This window comes from Balaenoptera borealis (assembly GCF_965194805.1).
Source record: "Balaenoptera borealis genome assembly, chromosome: 3".
Taxonomy (NCBI): domain Eukaryota; kingdom Metazoa; phylum Chordata; class Mammalia; order Artiodactyla; family Balaenopteridae; genus Balaenoptera; species Balaenoptera borealis.
The window spans coordinates 48,489,250-48,510,357 of NC_138866.1; the positions used below are offsets into that span (position 1 = coordinate 48,489,250).

The window sequence follows — 21,108 nt, forward strand, 5'->3', positions numbered from 1 at the left end:
TATAAGAATTTTGAAAGATCTTCTAATCCCCAAACTGAAAGAAAATGTTAATGAAATGATGATACTAACTCTCAAAGTAATTAACCAAATCAAATACTGAACCTTCAAATATCAAATTATAAGCATGTTTCCCTGTGGCTAAATATATATGACAGGAACTTCCCTGGTGGTCCAGTGGGAAAGACTCCACACTCCCAATGCAGGGGGCCCAGCTTTGATCCCTGGTTGGGGAACTAGATCCCACATGCATGCCACAACTAAGAGTCCGCATGCCACAGTTAAAAAATATATATATATATCCTGCATACCACAACGAAGATCCCGGGTGCTGCAACTAAGACCCAGTGCAGCCTAAATAAATAAATAAATGAGAGAATATTTTTAAAGTAATAAGCAGCTTCTTTCTTTATTCCAAGTATTCTCTTTTAAATTCCCCAAAAGTTAAAAATTAAAAAACCCAAATCTAGGTACTTTTTAAAAAAAAACTTTAAAACAACTTGTGCTATAGAGTCTTTATCTTAGCTTATTTGCTTATTTCCTATGGGTCCCTCCCCAATTTTTTATTAGCTAAGGATTTTGCTCTGCTTGGGCCAGGAATAGTAATAAGGTTTGTTTAATTGATTCATTTGTTTGACACCCTTTGTAAGTTCTTGATGCCAGTGGGAAAAAAAATCACTCATTTTTATGTTCCTTCTTAGGATTAAAAAGGGTATGTATAGGGATTGACCATTACTGTAGCAATAAAAGTAGCTCTATGAGATACTATTAAAAATCCCTGGCTTCCTGAGTTACTGTTTTTTCCAAAGTTGACATTTCTTCACAGTGAGGAAAACGATGCAGTAGAGCTCCAGCATAAGCATAGACCATATATGCAGGAGGAGAGCATATAGGACTATGGGATGGGTCCTCTAGTTCATTTTTCTCAGAGTTCTATTAGAATTAAATGTCCAATTTTGGACTCAGTAACTTAAGCCAGTAGAGGAAATTTTGGAACGTGTCCAGAAAAAGAGCTGTGAAAATTATTAAAAGGCCAAGAAAAGAGGTCTTATGAGAAATCTAAAAGAACTAGAGCTATTTATTCTATAAAAGAGATGCCTAGAGTGGGATTTAAGATCATCTTGATGTCTGGGTTTGGCTATCAGAGGAGTGGTGGTGTCTCCCCCATGAAGGGGACTGAGGCAGAAAATGAGTACGTCTATAAGGACTGCAAGATTCTAGACCAGATTGACAGAAAGGGGAGTTGATTTAAAAAAATAAGCTAGAAGCCTCTTTCTCCAGTGTTGCCCAAGAACAGATTTATACTCAATCATCAGCAACAGAACTGGCCTCATTTCTAGGACATTAATTATTCACAGAATCCAGTGAGATTCAGAGACTAAGCCAGAAGGGCAAAACCCCTGGCTCCACACCCCCATGTTTTGTTTACAGGGGATTCTTCTAGTGCAACACTGAGTATTTGCAAATGGTAATGTGCTCTCAGGAGTCCATCCAGGGTCCTGGAAGGAATTCAGGTTTGGGATTGAAGCAGATCTAGGTTGAAACTCCATCTCTGGTATTTTATCAGTTGGTAAATTCTTAATTCTTAGTTTTTCAGAGCTCTGTTTTCTCCACTCTTGGATGAGGGTAATAAGGCTTAACTTTACACTATTGTGAGGGTCAAATGAGACAATATAAGTAAAATTCCTCATGCAGAGCAGGAGCTTAACAACTCTTGGCTGTCTTGTAAGAATGGGGAGGGTGGAAGGAGTATTCAGTTGGAGCATGAATAGGGATGGTACACGTTTTATAGCTAAATTTCCATTTTTCAAATACTAGCAATATGTAAAAACTACCCACAAGGTCAACCAATCTTCAAGTAATAGTTCTAGGAGGCTCAGATTCCTATTGACTGCATTCCAAGGTCTATTTCATTTCTCAAGTGCTTTCTGAATGCCAAGTTCTTTGCCAGGCCCTTTACATCCTAATACAACATTTGATTGGCCCTACCTTATAATTGAGGAAACTGAGGCCCTGGAAGATTATGTACTTGCTAATCAAGACACATGGCGACCAAGCTGTGGAACTGGAATTGGAACAAGGCTCTTTCCCCCACCTGAAATGGCCAAGGGGAAGGAGAAATAATAGGACGAGGGGGCAAAGCTAGAGTTAGAACTAAAAGCTACCAAGTTCAGAACAACTGACGAGCACCAACCATCAGGCTCTGGCACCTGGAATCCGTCACCATGTCTAGGTGCCATTAAAAAGATGTTTCCAGGAGTTCGGCCTGAGCAACCTGCTTGAAACCCAGGGTAATGGGTGTGTTACAAAGAAGATAAGAGAATTGTTTACTTCCTCAGGCCTAATCTCTTTACATCTCAAGTGGATTTCTGAGAGTACAGACAAAACTCTCTGCTCCTGACACCAGTAAGTCTTGAGTGTCGCTTGACTTACGCTCCTTCTCTCTTGTGCCAGCGTGCCTCTCTGTGCCTACAAATAGCTCTCCATTCATTTCAGCCACACAGGTAGGAACAGAGCAGTTCTGACTCATCACTAGGCAGTTCCAACCTGGCGCTATTTGCCTTTCTTCACCCCGTCACCAAGTTAATGGGTTGTATTAACAGTGATATTTATAGACAACAAATTGAACCCCAAAGCAGCAGCTGTGCCCATCCATTTAGAAAGGGCCTATTCACTGTGGCTCTCATACTTGCAGTGCTGCTATTTCCTGGTGGCCCTAATCCCAGCGTACTTGCCAGAGAGTATATGTGTTTCTCTCCCTTTCACGTAAGAATTTTTTGGCTACGGTGATTGAGGGAAGAAAGAGTAATAAAAGAATGTACATGATATTTTTCCTGATGTTTAATGGTTATTACGTCCTGTCACACTTAGAATAAAATAAAAAATTATTCCTATGGCCTACAAGGCTCTTCATGATCAGACCCCCTCCACCACCCCCTCCCCCCACACACACACCAACTCCCATGTCTCTCCCCCTTGGTCACCTGGCTCCAGGCAGTGTAGCTCCTTTGTTGCTCCTGGAAGACACTTAGTGGTGTCCACCTCAGGACCTTTGCACTTCTTTCCCAGATGCCTGGAACTCTCTTCCCTTATGTAGCCTTGTGACTGACTCCCTCACTTAGTCCAGGTCTCTGCTCAGATGTTAACTGAATAAAGAGACCTTCCCTGCCATCTTATCCCAAATAGCACCTTCAATCACTCTTTATCCTTTATCCTGTTTTATTTTCCTTCTTAGCACTCAGCTATTTGACATCATGTTGTCTATCTGCTTGTTACTTTGTACTCAGTCTTCACACACACACACACACACACACACACACACACACACACACAGAAGCTCCATGAAGGCAGGGTTTTATCTGTCTTATTCACTTCTATAGCCCCAGGTCCTAGGACAAAGCCAGGCCTATAATGAGTGCAGGACAAATAGTGGTTGGATAAAAGATTGCATGTGTGGTTAGACTAAATTTTAAGGTATGATAAAGATTCCTAAAAGTTCTATATCTCCATTGTCAGCTGGCCTCGCAAGATGTTAGAAACAATAGTTTCAATTTTTATATCAGGAATTTATTGTGAAAAGAGTAGCCCCTAGAAAAATGATCCTTCTCTTGATGTGGAAGGAAAGAATTTGACACAGGTAAGGAAAACAAGGAAAGACAGAGAAAGAAGGAGGTCGACAGATCTAGTTACCAATTATGATGATACAACAATTTTAACTGAAGAGAGTAGATAAACCTATCGCTAATTTTGAACACTATTTGGATCTTAAGCTAATACAGAAACATATTCCAAAGAGTGCTTAAATTTCATGGCAGAGTATTTCATAAGTCATTGCAAACACCATGCAAAATACAGTTGGTGGTCCAGAAAAGAGACATTTTAATCTAATGCTTTATGTTAGGGGAAGCAGAGCTCATAAATCACCAGAGGTCTTTATAAGTCAACAGAAAATGTTAAGGGCTGGAACCCAGGTGTCCCCTCTGGCTGATTTTCTCCCAAAGGTACTCATTTCCTCTGGTTGCCTCTTCCCTTGGGCTTTTATATGAACAAATTATCATCTTTTTGGCACAAAACTCTGTGTTCTCTCCCTCTTCCAAAGGAAAATTCATGTTTATTTTAGAACCCAAGTCACCATTTCCCAAACTGCATTCTAGATAGTATGCAAAGTATTTACAGAATTCCTCAAATTAAAATATATATATACAATTTGGGAGATGGATGATAGTGAGAGTTGCACAACAATGTGAATGTACTTAGTACCACTGAACTGTTCAATTAAATATGGTTAAAACAGTGTGTTTTATATTATGTGACTTGTACCACAATGAAAAAAATTTATTTGTATATATATATATATATATATATATATATATATACACACACACACACACACACAAACACATATATGTATATTTCAATAAGTTTGGGAAACTAATGTTCTCTCTCTCTTTCTCCTATAGGTATGTAGTGCATAAAAGACCCTGAAAAGTCATGCAATAGAGAAATTGTCTACCTTTGTTTAGCTCAGTACTTCTAGAACTTATTTGACCAAAGAATATTACTTTTTTTCTGAGGAATTTCCCACAGACGCAATTGAGGAAATAAATATTCCTTTCTCTCTCTCTCTATACGCACACAAGATAAATCTTTTATAATACACTGCTTGTATGTGGAGAGAAATGTACAGAAAGAAGATTACACGTCATATGTACACATATATACTGTTGGAAGTGCCACCAGCTAGCCCGTTGCAGGAAGTGCCACCATCTAGCCCGTTTAATAAAGTTAAGAGTCGCAAAGCTCAAATTGCAGTTTGCTGGCAGAAAGGAAAATAGGGGAGCAGGGAAAGCAGACATGCTATTTAATTTTTTGCCCAGCACCTCTTTTCTAGGAACTGCTTCAACCCACTCACTTGCCACCCAATAGTCATAGTAGGAAAGGCCATGTCTCTGTACTCTGGAGTCCCTGCCCTCAGAGCTGTAGTCGACTGGTACATGATTAGCTCTCTCTACTAAGACTGGCCAACTAGTTCCTTCCCTAGGCATTTTGGATCCATGATTGAAAGACCATAACGAAAAGAATAAACATGGCACTGAGAGAGAAGCTAAGACGAGATTGGGAGAAAGGAGGTCTTCCTGGAGAGCCCCTGCCCCCGAGTCTCCCTCCGAGGCCAGCCGCATCCTCCCCTTGGAGTCTATGAGATACCCCTCCTAAAACGCCAGTAAATCTTCTCCCTTCTCCCTTTGTCCTGCTTTTTCGCTAGTATTGGTTCTTGCTCTTTGCAGACGGACTAATACACCAAGGCAAGAGGGACGTAATGAATGAGTCAAAGGTAGCAGGGAGCAAACACTAGAACACAGAACCCACTCATTTGTCATTTTCCATCCCCCATACCCTCCTTTTTCTCCCTCTCTGTCTTTTCAATGGAAAAAAAGTACAGTTCATGGAAGGAAGAGAAACCAATTTCGTAGAATGAGATGCCAAGGAATCTTGCATTTAGATTTTCATCAGTCTGTCAAAACCTGATTACTTTTAATAAAAGCTTTTAAATTGTCCCACTGTTTTCTGTAAGTTGGTTGCGCTGCTCATATATTATATCACACTTTTCTTCTTAAAGATCTCTTTCTTTCTAAGGACCACTGAAGCATTTTTTTCGGGGGGGAGGTGGGGAAGTATTTCAGGTGGCTAATTCTGTTTCAGTACAAACGTTATTTAGCCCTGTTAAAGCTCATTGATATTGTGGTTACATGTAAAAAGCACAGCTCTAGATTGCAATCCATATTTTGGTGGCTGGGGGTAAGGAGTATCAGAAAGCAATAAACAACCTAATTTTATTGTGATCATTTGCCTTAACTCAACTTTAAACAAAAGAATCACTTCCCCCCAAATTAGGCCAACACAGAAAGAATTGAACAAGTAAATAATATTAGAGGCATACAGTTAGGAAAGGATTCAAACTTACAAGCAATCAGAATTACAAACTAAAACAAGGCATTTCTATTAGTAAAGTTATATATACCCACCACCTACACACACACACACACACACACACACACACACACACACATATGTGTGTATCCTTTGGGGGATAATTTGGCAGTATATACCAAATGCACATGCCCTTTGAGCCACAGTTAAACTTCCAAGAAAAAGGAAAAAAAAAATTAAATATGAAAAAGTTACATCCTTAAATATGTTAAATAGTATGATTTTTAACAGTAAAAAATGGAAACAAAAAAACTAATGTCCAGCTAGAGGGGAATAATGAAGTAAATTATAGTATACCCACTTGATAAATTGATATACAATAATTAAAGCAATGATTTTGGAGACTATATAGGCAACTAAACTTATTCATAATTTTATATTAAAGAGGAGGGCCAACATTGCATATATGGGATACTCACAACTATGTAAAAAGAAATATATGAAAAAAAGTCTGAAAGAAATAGTCCAAATTGTTTACAGTGGTTTATTGAATTGTAGTGTAACTACATTTTGGTATTTTTTAAAATGTGATTGTATTATTTTTCTAATTTTACATTTTCTAAATGAAGCAAGTCTCGAAAACTATAATAGTGAATGTTCATACTCCAAGAAACCAAATTCTGATACTAACATACAGCCAACTAGAATTTAAAGACTCAAGAGAATCCCCAAAAAAGAAAGCATCTGTTAAAAAATGCAGTTAGATCACTGATCTATACCTAGTTTAAGTCCTAGGGAAAGTATTATAGTAGGAAATATAATATCAGAGTACACAGTGTTTTAGAAGTTGTGCACTGAGAAAATATTTTTAAATGTTCACCAACGCAGTTCTCAGGGGTGATAATATGCTATTCAGCAATGGACAAGATAATTAGATTGTTTTCTTTTGGCAAATTATACCTTGAAATTTTTTTCTGGGGGAAAGCAAACATACTACATAGTGTTATAAATATTAAACATCTACTCTTTTACATATTGTTACTTTTTTATCAGACTCAATTCATGTGCATGAGAAATTCTGAAAACAATTCTCCAATGTATGACAAATTCCATCAGAAGGCCGCTTTGAAAGAAATGAATGTTATTGTTCCCACTGTTGTTGCTATTACTATTACTCTACATTGGAACTGAAATTTAACATTCTAAAGACAAACTTTGCCCTCCCTCACCACCATTCTACGAAAACTTTCCTCCAAAATGCACTACTGTATATAAAATAGATAACTAATAAGAACCTACACTATAGCACAGGGAACTCTACTCCATCCTCTGTAATGACCTATATGGGAAAAGAATCTAAAAAAGAATGGATATATATATATACGTATAACTGATTCACTTTGCTGTACAGAAGCTAACATAACATTGTAAATCAAGTATACTCCAATAAAAATTAATTTAAGGTCTTCCCTGGTGGCGCAGTGGTTGAGAATCTGCCTGCCAATGCAGGGGACACGAGTACGAGCCCTGGTCTGGGAAGATCCCACATGCCGCGGAGCGACTGGGCCCATGAGCCACAACTACTGAGCCTGCGCGTCTGGAGCCTGTGCTGCGCAATAGTAGAGGCCACGATAGTGAGAGGCCCGCGCACCGCGATGAAGAGTGGCCCCCGCTCGCCGCAACTAGAGAAAGCCCTCGCACAGAAACAAAGACCCAACACAGCCAAAAATAAATAAATTAATTAATTTTTAAAAAAATTAATTAAAAAAAAATGTCATTCCTTACCTCCCTTTGCCAAAGGCAATGAATGGTCTTTGTCTTCTCCCGATTTGCATGGAGTCCTCTATAGCGTTTGGCACCATTAACAGCTTTTGAATTATTGCTGTATTCCAGGCATTGTTCTTAGTGTTTTCAAGCATGATCTCAATCCTCACAACAACCCTATGAGCAGGTAATTTTAATAGCCTCGTTTATACACATGGGGAAATGGAGACACCCAGAGGTTAAGTTGCCAAGATAACCCTGCTAGTTATGTTATGGAAGCTAAACTTGAACTCAGCCAGTCCTACTTGAAAATCCATGCTCTTGTCCACCAAATCAAAGTGATCATCTCCAAGCTGCTGTGCTGCTTGGAGTGACCTCCTGTTGAATCACTTCTTCTGTGTCCTTTGCTACATTCTCATGCTTTCTCTCCTTTGCCCCAACTGATGAATAAGCCCAGGACCTATTCCCCCTCTGCCCAGAGGTTCTTTCTCCTGGACTTAAAGATCATTTCATGACAATGAGGGCTCAGACTTTATCTGGGAGAGTCCATTTAAAATACTTGCCCCAGGTGTAATTAATGGTATTATTATTATTATATGAGAATAGTGCTGTACATGAGCATATGCTTCAACCCATTTTTTAAAATTTAATCCTCAAACTCTACATGTTCAAGGTCAAGTTAATTACATCTCTCTCCAACAACTTTTGGCCTCTCTTCTTTCAGGGTGCTATCATCCTCCTGTGCTCAAAATCTGAGTCATCTTTAATTCCTCCTTCTTCCTTAGTCTCCACATTTGATCTGTTGCCTTGTCCTATAGGATCCACTTTCACCAAGCTTTTGAGCTTTTTTCCCCTTTCCGTTTTCCTTGTAGCTAAAGCACACTCCACGAATATCATCCTCCTCCCTCAAGAACATTCAATGGCTCCCTACTACCTACCAAATTAAGTGCAACCTCCTGAATCAAACATTAAGATTTCTTTATGTCTTCACGTTATCTTTCAGCATTCACTTAATTCATTATGTGCGTTCCACACTCATTCACATTAGACAACATTTATGCCTCATCTTTAAGCAAAGGGGACCACTGGAGGGTTTCAGACAGATTAAGTCACATGCATTTTGTATTAACAATTGTCAGACTCTTCTCAATGGGTGACTTTAATTTGGCCTGAAAATTTCCTATAACATCTTGCAGCTATCAGCTAAGATTACTTCATCCTTTAAAAAAGTAAATCATGTAACTGTTCTCCACAGTTACATTTACAAAATAATCCCCACTTTTCTTTTTTTTTCGGCTGCACCACGCAACATGTGGGATCTCAGTTCCCCGACCAGGGATCGAACCTGCGTCCCCTGCATTGGAAGCACAGAGTCCTAACCACTGGACCGCCAGGGAAGCCCCAATCCCCACATTTTAACACAGAAAGCTGCTCCTTCCATTCCATGTAGCAGTAGAACAGGAAAAGAGAAAGGTACAGAATACTGTTGAGCTATTGAAATTGTGAAAATCCCTTTAAATGTTCTCCCTGTCCTAATAAAAGAGTATGGTTCCCAAATAAGAAATCATTGTGAGTCAGAAGGATTGTAGTCATGACATCCGGTGCTATAAACAGGGTTTCCCTGAATGATGAAAGCAGCCTAAGGGTAGTGAGGCAGGTAGCAAATTTTTTCTTAGCTTATGATTTAAGAACTTACTCATATGAATCATCTTTAAACCTAATTTTGGTACTATTATTTAAATTCTACATTTTTAAAGAAGTAAAAATTACCTTATTCTCTCTGGTAAGCCTGATAGTTTGGCCACTCAGTCAAGGCCCTGAAGTGCCCCCTGGTGGCAGCCTATCATTATTGCAGGTTCATACTTCCTTGAGGGCTCTCCAGTTTCACCCTTTCCCAAGTTCTAGATAGACATTCTTGCCTACACAGTGCTACTTCAGGGGCCATTAGTTCTAATCTTCCACCCATCTTTCAAAAAGCCCTAACCACCTAGCCAATGCCTGATGTTCTTCAGGTAGTCCTTTATTACTTCAGGAATAAAGCACTGGGAGAGACAAAAGCTATGTATCATGTACACCTGATGTCAACAGGCTACTCCAAGGTTTGGACAGCAAAGACACACTCCAGGGTCTTCAGAAGAGAAGGGGGTATTACTGGCAAAGGTGAGGGACAGGCACAAAACAGAGGGGCTAGATGGGCCAAAGATCAATTTTGTCCATCTTGATGTTTTCTTTTTTGAAACCCTAGTCAGCTTTGGGAAGGAAGTATCTTTGATGGAAGCAAAGACGTTTTGGTGAAAAGGAGCCTTAACATGAACAGAGGTACTTGGACAGGTGAGGGTTGGGGGATGACCATCCTTCCTGAGTGCCTCTACCCTTCCCTGTCAGCGTTAGGAAACTGTTCTGTGATCTGTCCTGAGAAATGTGTTTAACCTAGTTCTCAGCACACGTCACTAACACTTTCTTCTTACTTGCCTCAGGCTCAGAAGAGCTACATGACCTGGTTACAGTTTAACACATGCCGATGGCTAAGTGATTTCTCTCAATTCTTTAGGGAAAAAAAAAAACAACCCATGGTAAAAATCAGATCCTAGGAATCCAATCTAGGAAGATCTTTATTATATTCATCAGTTGGTTTGGGAGATCAGTGAATGAGGCTTCTTTTCTAAGAAGAGAAGGAAGATTGGGACAGGAATGCCAAGCCTCAGAATTTTATCCTTCCACATCCCTGATTCCAGCACTGACTCAGCTATGCAGATACGAAAATCTCAAAAGATGCTTGTGCTTACTACCGGTTGATTCCAGGCGAGGAAAAGAAAATGTAGCCAATGACTACATCCTTATTTTTTCCTATATCAAAGTCAGTGGAAGCTCAGTATTTCCCAGTATCATAGGGTGCTGAGAAACTCAGCACAGTATTCATTTGTGGACCTTAATATAGCATCACAGAAGGATTGGCCCATATCACTTAAATCTCAGACAACATTTCCCTTTTTGGAAGAAACTTTGCAAAGTTTCTAAATTCTACCTCCTCAGACACTTCTGCAATGATCTTTACGAAGCTGTTGGCAAACAGGAAATAATATGGAATTACACCTCATTGTCTCCTGAACCATCTCTTCTATGTTAAATGGGCACTCATTTTGTTTCCCACAGGTGGCAATCTAACTTTCATAGTCGGCGCTACTGGTTTTCCTTGAAGCTGCACTGTCCAACATGAAAGCCATTAGCCACGGGTGTCTACTAAATTCTTAAAATGCAGCTAATCTGAATTGAGATGTGCTCTAAGTGTAAAATACACACCAGATTCTGAAGCTTTACTAAGAAAAAACAAAATATCTCATTATTCGGTTTTTACATCGATTACATGTTAAAATGGTAATATTTTGGATATATTGGGTTAAGTAAGATATATTACTAAAACTAATTATACTTTGTTTATACCTTTTAAATTTGGCTACTGGATCATTTAAGATTACATTTGTGCCTTGCATTTTATTTCTACCAGTGAGGCTCAACTCTTGCTGCATTAAATCACTCAGAGCTCTTAAATACTACCAGACTCCAGGCTCTCACCCCCAACAGTTAAATCAGAATAACTGCGGTTGGGGCTCAGCATTGGGGTTTTTTGTTTGTTTAGTTTTTGCTTTTTGAAAGCTTCCAAGGTGATGCTAATATACAGCCAACATGGAGAAGTACTGCTCTACATTCTAGAATTCTGTGATTCTAAGATTCTGCACAACGCGGGCAGGTTAAAAGTTCAGAGTTGTTTTTTTCCTTATTCTGTATAATCAACTTTGTCTGTTCTGATCTATTTCTCCCTAAAGAAACAATGAAATGTTTTTCGAGTCATGCAAGTTAGAAGTTGTTTGTTTTATTTTTTAATGAAGTTCACATGAATCCAACCCACTGCCAGGGCTAGAAAAAAAAGCACTGAATTTGGGATTTTAAGGTTGATGAGTAACATGTAATCTTTCCTGGGGCTGCTTCTGACACTTGCCTTTTCTTCTTGGAAGCATCTGCTTTGTCCCTGCTAACAACAAGAAATGCGTTCACAGTGATTCTAGACTTGACTGTGCCTACGAATCACCTGGGCATCTTGTTCAAATGCAGATGCTGATTCAGTTGGTCTGGGGGACGGCCAAGTCCTGCATTTCTTTCAAGTGTCCAAGTGAGCAACAGGGCTGAGGGAATTAGCTATGACTCACCTGGGCGGGTGGGGCTCGTGCATAGCTGCCCAGTCACACACAGGAAAGTCAACAGCACGCTGACTCTGTTTTCTGAATATGCACAGAGCAAACTTTTCAATGATGCTTCAATGGACAAACTTTCTGCTCTGGTTTGTCCACTGAAGCATCATTACATGGGCACCTATTTCTATAAATGTGAGGGTCCTGCAAGTGGGGTGGTATCTTCATCACATCTATTAGACCTAACTCCCCTGGACCTACTTTCTTCCCATCCTCAGGGCTGAGGAAGGAGCCTGTGAGCTGGAGAACAGACTTTGAGTGGGACTAATTCCATATTTCGCCAGACATACTTGCATCCGCCGACAGGACTCAAAACTGAATCCCAGGGAGCCACCACTATCTGCCTTGGGTCCCCCAGGACTAATTGTACCATGGTTGCTATCCTTGTCTGTATCACTGGCCACGAGAAGCCCAGGCTCCCAGGTCGCCCCACTTCTCTCATTCTTTACTTCCCATCAGGCTCCTCACATCCCTCATATGGTATCCACCTTCCAATCACAAGATTCTCAAACCGCAAGACCCCCCCCCCCACCGCAGTGTGCAGGGCGCCCTCTGGATTCACAATCCTTCTTCAGCAACATCTATTATACCCTCAGTCTCTTCTCTGAATGTTCCTTCCAGCTGGAGCCCCTCCTGAGGGCACTGCTCCCCTCGCAGGCAGCGGTGATGTTTCCCCTCCTTCTTCTGACATCTCTGGGCCTGGAGGCAGAGTGGGTGTCCTCCTTGCCCCGCAACACTGCCTCCATACCACTCTCCCTCCTTCCTTGCTAAAACCCTCAGCCTTTCTCTCAGGCTGTCACCTTCTATCACTCTCTACCTCTCCCGGTTGCTATGACCCTTCTGGTCATTTTATTACTTTAGCTCCTGGCTCACTGTCACTCTCTCCCGCACTGTTTCTCTCCCTTCTCTTGGTGATTTCAGCACACACATAGATGGAACATCCAACCTGTCCTCTTAGTCACTTGAACGCTTCTCCTCTGACAATTGTGTTTGACATCTCCCCTCGGCTACTCACTCCGATGAACAAACCCTCCCAGAACAATAATTTCAGCATCTCTGATTTAGCCAGGGTGGGATCGATGCTTTATAAATATCACAAAATCTAACAAAATAAGCACAGCCTGAGCTTATTCCTGCCTCGTGGCACATCAACGTATTGGGGTTGGGTGGAGAGCCTTCCACATGGTGATGCAGGGACCCAGGATCCTTCTGACTTGAGGTGCCGCCTTTTCCCAGGTCTAACAGTTCTTTTGCTGGATTCTCTGCATCCAGCTGGCAGACAGAAGAGAGGGAGGATATGGGATAGCAGGAGAGGATTTCTTACGGGCCAGGCCTAGAAACAGGGTACGTCCTTTCCACTCACATTTCATTCGCCAGAACTAGTCACTGGCCATATCTAACTCTAAGGAGGAATAAAAAGTGTAGTCCAGTCAGGTGTGGTGGTGAACAATGACCACACCATCCACATTCTCATTTTTCATCCATCCCGGTGTCTGACCCCTCATCTCCTAGCTCTCCAGTTCACTTCACCTCATGCCCCAACTACAACAAGTCTTCAGCCACTGGGAGCCCTGATCCATTGATCCCGCCACCTTTTGCCGTCCTTCACCCTCTTCCCTTTTTTGCCCACTGAAATCACCTGGTCAGTCATCATAATGACTCCCTGGCCCCTCTAGCTTTTTCACTTGGCAAAACCTCAACCCTGGTTAAATCCAGCAAACTGCCTGCACCTAAACAGCTAAACACAGCTGGGGGAGAACTCACAGCCACACTCAGTGATCCCACTTCAACTTCGTGATGAGGAACATCAGTGAGCTCTTGCCGCCGCCAGGCAACCGTGTCTGTTTTCCACTCTCCTGGACAACCACGTAATAATACCTTATCCACTCTCCTCGGGCCTCTGATAGCTTCTCCACCATCCTCACTTTCAGATGATGGCCTTGCTTCCTATTTCACTGAGAAAGTTGAAGCCAGCGGAAAAGAAATCCACAGACTCGCCCCGCTACCCACCCTCTGGCATCAGGACCTGTGTGTCCCTGCCTTCTCCCCCGCCCAGACTATAGTCGTCCACCTAATGCCACGCCCCCCCACCCCCATGCTCTAGATCCATCCATTCGCACCTATTCAAGAACATGGGTCCACCAACTCCTCTCTCTCCAGCACCAAGAATCCCTCCTCTTCTTATTCAGTTATTCTCATTGTCACACAAAACTGCTATAGTCACTCCCATTTAAAAAACGAAAACAATCTGAGAAACTTCTTTTGCCCCCAATTCCCCTACTGGCTACTTCCAATCCCTCTACTCTGTCTCCAATTCCTCCCCTCCCCTTGTCTCTTAAACCCATCCACACTGGCTTTCAGCCTCTACACCACAGACTCTGCTCTTGTCAGAGTGACAAGAGCCTCCCCCTTACTGAACCCACCAGTCACTTCTCAGCCCTCCTCTAACCTGACCCTCCGGCAAGGTTGGCGCAGATCCTCTCACCCTCTTCCCTCCATGCTTGCTTCCCGCGGCTTCCAGGGCACCACACTCTCCTGATTTCCCTTTCACTTCACCGGACGTTCCTCATCAGACTCCTTTGCGGGTTCCTCCAGACCTCTTGGGGAGCCTGGGGCTTAGGCCTTGCCCTTGTCCTGCTCTCCATCTGCACTACCCGGTGATCTCATGCAGTCCCTGGCCTTACACACCATCTCTACCCTGATGGCGCCCACATGTGCCTTTCATCCCAGGTGCTTCTCCTAAATCTAGACTCTTAGTCAATCAGTGCCTCCCGGACATCTCCACTTGAGAGTCAGACTCCAATGACCAAAAGCAAACTTTAGTATTCCTTCCCCAGATATCTTTACCCACTATCCCCCATCTTGAAAGCAACTCCATCCTTTCAGTTGGTTGCTCAGGCAAAACCAAAGAAACAAACAAAAAAACTAAACCAACCCAAAACAAAAAACTGTAGAGTCAGTAGTTCCACTCTTTCTCTTACACCCACTTCAACCTGACAGGAAATCCTGCTGAATTTTTCTCCAAAATATGTCCACTTCTCACCATTTCCATTGCCACCATCTTAGTCCAAGCCTCTGGAAGCCTCCTTACTGTCTCCTCTTTTGTAGCCCTGCCCTCCTACAATCTCTTCTCAATGCTGCAGCCAGAGTGATCCTGTTTTAATACAAGTCCAAGCCCCCTCTGCTCCTGACCCCCCAGTGGCATTCTATCTCACTCAGTATAAATGCCAAAGTCCTAAATGCCCGACAAGACCTGTCGTAATCTGGCCATTTTCTCTTTGACCTCATCGCCCTTTACCTAACCTCTCTCACTTCACTGAGACCACCCTGGCCCCTTTGTTCTTCCTCAGACATCCTCTGCGGGCCTCAGGGCCTTTGCACTGGCTGTTCCTTCTGCTTCAAATGTTCTTACTCCAGATACCCACATAGTAAAACTTCTGCTCCTTCTTCAAGTACTTGCTCAATGAATCTCCTTAACTATCTTATATAAAATACTCTTTAACATTTTATTACATTCTAACATTTTATAATTTACTTACTATGTTTACTTTTTTATTGCCTCTCTCTCCCTCTCATAATGTTAGCTCCAAGAGGGTAGGGATTTTTATCTGGTTTTTACTTTTTTCACTGATACATCCCAACACCCTAGAGCCATGCTCATTAAATATTTATTGAATGAAATCATACCTCCATGATTCTTAGCCCAGTGTCACGTGCCCAGTAGGCACTCGGTAAATTTTCATTGAACAAGTAAATTAAACCACTCTACAACCTTTATTTTAAAATGGGTGTGCTTTGTTTGACAAAAGCTCTCTAGCAGAAAGTCATTTTTTAAAATCTAGAAAAACTGGAAAAGCATGTATAAGACTTACTTCCTTCAGACGAAGTACTGAAAGTACCATTTTTCACACCTTCATCTTCGCTGTTCCAGACACTTAAAGCTGACTAATTAGCAGCAGGACCTCAGTCTTGTAGCTTTCATCCAGCATTTGCTAGAATTAATGTCCAACAGGAACACTGTCGGCCTTTACTTGTTTTTCATGCCTCTGCTTCCGCACGCACCCCATGACTGAGTCCACTTATGCCCACACCTAATACCAAAGGAAAAAAAAGGAGAAAAGGATAGGAAAGAATTGGAGGTGATGGCAGTGAAGGAGGAGGTGCGTAAAGAAGCTACCATTTCTCATTGCCTTACTATGGCAATCCAATGCTGCTCAAGTCAGCCTGAGTTTTGTGATCATCTGTAAACTTTCTAAAACCATAGACGCTTGGAACCCACCCCAGAGTTCCTAAGTCATAGTCTCCAACAGCCAGGCCCACGTGTGTGTGCCTTGTTAAAACTCTCCATAGCTAGGTGTGAGCAATACTGGACAAGGTGTTTCACGTTATCCCATTTCATCTTCAAAACAGCCACAGAAGGTAGGTATTTTGATCTTCATTTTATAGACAATGAAGTCAAGTCTCAGAGAAGTTAAGAACTCGCCCAAGGTCACACAGTCATGAAGTGACAAAAACAAAGTTCAAAGTCAAGCCTTTCTAAGCTCTACTCTGTCTGCAAATACAGGCCACCCCAAGTCCTACAGCACCCTGACAGGGGCAGGCCATGCTGACACCCCTGATGGAATCTAGTCATCAGTCACTCTCAGGAATCTCAGAAATGCCTGCCAGAGTCAGGTCTCAAGGACTGCCCCCTGGGGCAGCATTCCTGCTGCAGCATTAGGTCCAGCATTCCTGCTCACCAACCCCAGGCCCTAGTCCTTGGCATTGGCCTCAGCCCCAGTTCCTAAGCCCTGCCTCCCGGTCCATCTCTGACAAAGTTATGGGGTGGTCCCCCTCCCTATAGTAAAATTGCACGTTTCCTTAAGGTTGTGAACACCTCTGCCCTGGATTCCCCATCTCCTTGCTCTACCTCCTCATGAGACTCTGATCCTTCACCTTGTAGAACCACCTGCCCAACTCCAAGCCTGAGGCTACACCTATCATCCACTTTATCCATTCATTCACAAAGTTTTTACCAAGCACTCACTGAGGACCAGAAACTAGTCAGCTCAACGGTCCTAGTACCTTCACGAAAGTTATGGCAGAGACAATGTGAGGGTCAAATCACATTCCCACCTCCATTCTTGTACCTGGATCTAGTCATTTGTCGTAATGGCCATTTGCTCCTCCATGTATTCAACAAATAGAACACATGGTAAGTGCTTTGAAGGAAAACAGGAAGATTCAACAGGCAGGGGACAGAGACCTAGACCCGTAAGAGGCTAGCCAAGAAAGGCTTTGCCATAATGAACTTGTCTACACTGTACCCATAGGATGGGAAGGTGCCAAGTATGGGAACAATGACAGGAAGGACATCAGAGGGAGAGGGGACAGGATGAAGAGGTCTGCTGGGCAGGAAGGCGCTCCGAGGGGCAGCAGCAAGATGACCAGCAGGTATAGGGCTAGGGTCAATGTGTGCTTTTCTAAAGGGGGAATGAGTGCAATATACACATTTTGCCAAGAGATACATTTAGACTAACAGACTCATACAAAGCCGTGAATACCAAAATGGGGCAGCAGGGAAGAAGCAAGGCAGGAGGGAGGCAGAAGTAAAGCCATGGACCACTTCAGACTCATTGTGAAAAAAAAAATACTTGAACAGCGCTTTTTAAATCATGTTCTGCAAGGTCTTTCACTCATCCTTTCAACAAATGTCTATTACATGCCTACGTGGTGTCATATACTGACACTGAGGAGCCAGGGGCAAATAAGAAAAGTCTCTTTCCCTCCTCTCTCACCATTAAACAGATTCTGACTCTGCCCAGGTGGGATCTTTCCCTCCCTGCCTTGCTAGGTTCCTCCTTGGGGGTCTTTAAATACAGAATGGGGAGCAGAGGATAGAAGGACAAAGTGGCACAGACTAGGGCTAGGGGACAATGTCCCCACCACCATGCCACCAGGGATTTTTAAGAAAGAGATAGTGCTGCAGTATGTGAGGAAAACTAAGAGGAAAGAAGGGAAAGTTTTAAGAAATAGAAAGAAATAGTATAGCTAACGTACTCAGCTCTTACTCTGTGCCTGGCAATATTCTAAACATTCACATGTATCATCTCACTTAAACCTCATGATTTACAAACTATAATGACATCCATTTTACAGATGAGAAAACTGAGACACAAAGAGGCTGAGTAACTTGCTCTGGGTTACCCATCTTCTAAGTGGTCAAGCTGGGATTCGGACCCTATTGGGGTGGCTCCCACGCCCATTCTCTCTATCATTCCATCATACTGCTTCTTGACACAAACTGCTCTTGACTGTCAATGTTTTTTATGGCATTCATGAAATGTAAATTTAAAAACTGCTACTCTATTTTCTTCTTTCAACCTTTCCATTATAAAATAAAACTGATTCAGAAAACAACACAAAGTGAATGTATAGTTTAATGAATTGGTACGAGGTGAACACCTTAGCAACCACCATCCAGGTCAAGAAACAGAACTTTCCAAGCCACCCCCAAAGCCCCTCCACGTGTCCCATCCTGGTCAATGTGTCTTCCTCCTCACAAGGTTAACCACTACTCTTTTAAGCTAATCATATCATACTTGAGTTTCTTTGTAGTTTTATCGCCTACGTATGCATCCTGGTATACTACAGTACAGCATTACCCATTTGTAAATTTGACATGTCTTTTAAGTCTATTATATTCTACAGGTTCTCTCCTCCATCCCTTTCTTTTTTCTTACAACTTCTCTGGGTATCTGACCTGTAGAACTCCCACCATCGGCACTTTACTGATTGCACACTCTCGGGGCAGTTCACCATGCTCCTCTGTCTTTTATGTTTTCTGCAAATGGGCAGGTGAATCCAGAGGCTTGGTCAACCTCAGGTTTGATCTCTTGGCAAGACTCTAGGTGCTAATTTGTTCTTTCACCAAGAGCCATGTGGTATGTCTGCTTGTCTCTCTTTTTGCAATGATAGCAGCTGTTGGTGCTTGATGCCAAGACCTATTCATCCAAAGGGTGTTGCAAAAGGGTGATATTCTACTTCTATCATTTCTTTTCTACCTATTAATCCATCCATCGGAACACTTTTATAAATAAACATTTTCCCTCATCTACTATTTGGTTACCCCATGATACCATTCATATAGGAAAAACAGAATAAATGATTCTTTTCCTTCATCTACCAATGTTCACAAAAATAATTGGTTCCCTACCATCCTCTGAAGGAGATCAATTTTTTAAAATATCACTATGAAGTCATGGATTTCAACTTATTTGATGGGCTTCAAGTAATTATAATTATTATCCTTTTTAAAGCTTAAATTGTCACCCTTTGGCCAATAGAAGCCTTTTCAAGTTGGCTCCAGGGTGTTTCTGACATAGCCCTGGTGGTGTTTGATAGCTTCCTCACTAACTATTATGACAAGATGTTCCAGGTGCATATCCTACATTTTCCACCCCAAACCTAGAATTTGTCTAGATTCCTTTAGTGGGAAATGGCATTTCAAGACTACAATCTGGGCACTAAGGATGTCATAGAATCCAAGTTCATGTGCCCAAAGCACAGTGAAGACAAACAAACTGAACCGTCAGAGTTGGAACAGAAAAAGTTTTATTGAAGGGCCAAGCAAGGAGAAAAGTTTTATTGAAGGGCCAAGCAAGGAGAATGGGCAGCTCATGCTCAAAAAGCCTGAACTCCCTGATTGTTTTCAGGGAAGAGTTTTTATAGGCAAAATTTTGAGAGAGGGCTGCAGGGTTCATGACGTTTCTCTGATTGGTTGGTGGTGAGGTAACAGGGCAGTGCTCCAGGAATCTTGTGCTCAGCCTGAAGTTACCATCCTCCACCTGAGTGGGGATCTTAGTTCCTGTAGAAGAACTCAGAGATATATTGTTATGTATATCCTTCGAGGAGGAACCAGGACCCTGCTTCATCTGCACTTTTGTTTCTTGCCTGCTCCTCCTTTGTTTCTGCATTCCCTCCCTTCCCTAATTAGTAACTGTTTGAATCTGTCCTTTAGAACTCAGGTAAGGTCTAGGAGGCCAAAGCCTTTTTCCGAAAAACATGAAATGGGAGGCAGGGAAAGACTTTTGTACCCAGGAGGGCCCTACAGGGTCCTGCTCAGTTTCAAGCATGCTTATTGCTACTGGTTTGATCATTGCTTCTAAACCTTTTCCATGAGCAGAGCTAGGAAATATGCACACACACACATACACAATGCACATACACAACATACTTTTTTGTATGTATGTTATAGTCAATAAAAAGGTTTTTTTGTTGAACATTTTGTCCTTCATTTTGCTTCCTAAACTCCCAGTAGTATAGCCCACTGAGGACCTATTGGCACAAAGCCCATTTAGTATTTTGAAGTCTTTGTGGAGAAAGAAAGCAGTTCTTCAGTTTGAGTTTATGGATCCAACTCCCATCTCAATGTTGTTCATTTTCTCTCTCATATATTAGTTCCAAAAAATCTCTGCTCATCCATACCATTTTACAAAGTCTATTTATATTTTCCATATGCCAAAATTTCATCAAATAATCCTCTTGAGGGACTGTTTGAGATGCAAGCTGTTGCAGAAAAGAAGAGGAAAGAATGGTCTGTAGGCCAGCCCACCTGTGCTTTGCTTTCATTCTGTGAGTTTGCTAGTTGCAAGTCCGGACTAAGAATGAGCTACACAGGTTGCTAACACAACAGAAACACACCTTCTTATAAGGGATATTAACAAGAATATGGCCCTGAATTCTAATTTTAGCTTAAATGCTAGGCTATGAAAGGAGAAGTACAAGGGGCACTAGATTAAGGAAGGATTTAGTCTATACTGAAAAGCATGAGAATAGGATGGCAAGTGCAAAAGAGTCAAGGGCAGATATTCAGTTTCTGTCACACTTCCCAATGGAAACAGAGGGAAACATTTGCTGTAACAGTTGTGTGGTCTTGAAGACAGGTCCAAGGTGTCAAGTATGACATGGCATAATACATGTGAAAGGCCTTTGCGTGTTGCAATACACTGTGCAAATGAGCTAACGATACTATTATTAAATAGTATTTAATTAAATTTGGAAATTCTTCTCTTAAAATTTCTTGACCAAGTCTGTGTGCCCCGACATGTCATTTTCAAATGAAAGGCAAAGGAACATGAGCGCATGAGGCTGGCTGCCTCTCAGTGCCTGCAGGGAGGCCAATAATATGACT

The 21,108-nt window shown here is 41.9% G+C and overlaps 1 protein-coding gene and 1 long non-coding RNA gene across 2 annotated transcripts in view; one reads left to right on the forward strand and one right to left on the reverse strand.

The window, feature by feature from the left end:
• LOC309625419 overlaps nt 1-21,108 on the forward strand; it is a 606,027-nt gene that overhangs the window by 531,016 nt on the left and 53,903 nt on the right. The window lies entirely within an intron of this gene.
• Nucleotides 16,012-21,108, reverse strand: part of TMX1 (thioredoxin related transmembrane protein 1) — a 110,114-nt gene continuing 105,017 nt past the window's right edge. The window contains exon 9 of the mRNA XM_082384866.1: nt 16,012-16,027. Within this exon, the coding sequence (XP_082240992.1) occupies nt 16,027 (1 nt within the window). The 3' untranslated portion in view covers nt 16,012-16,026. The remainder of the gene's footprint in view (nt 16,028-21,108) is intronic.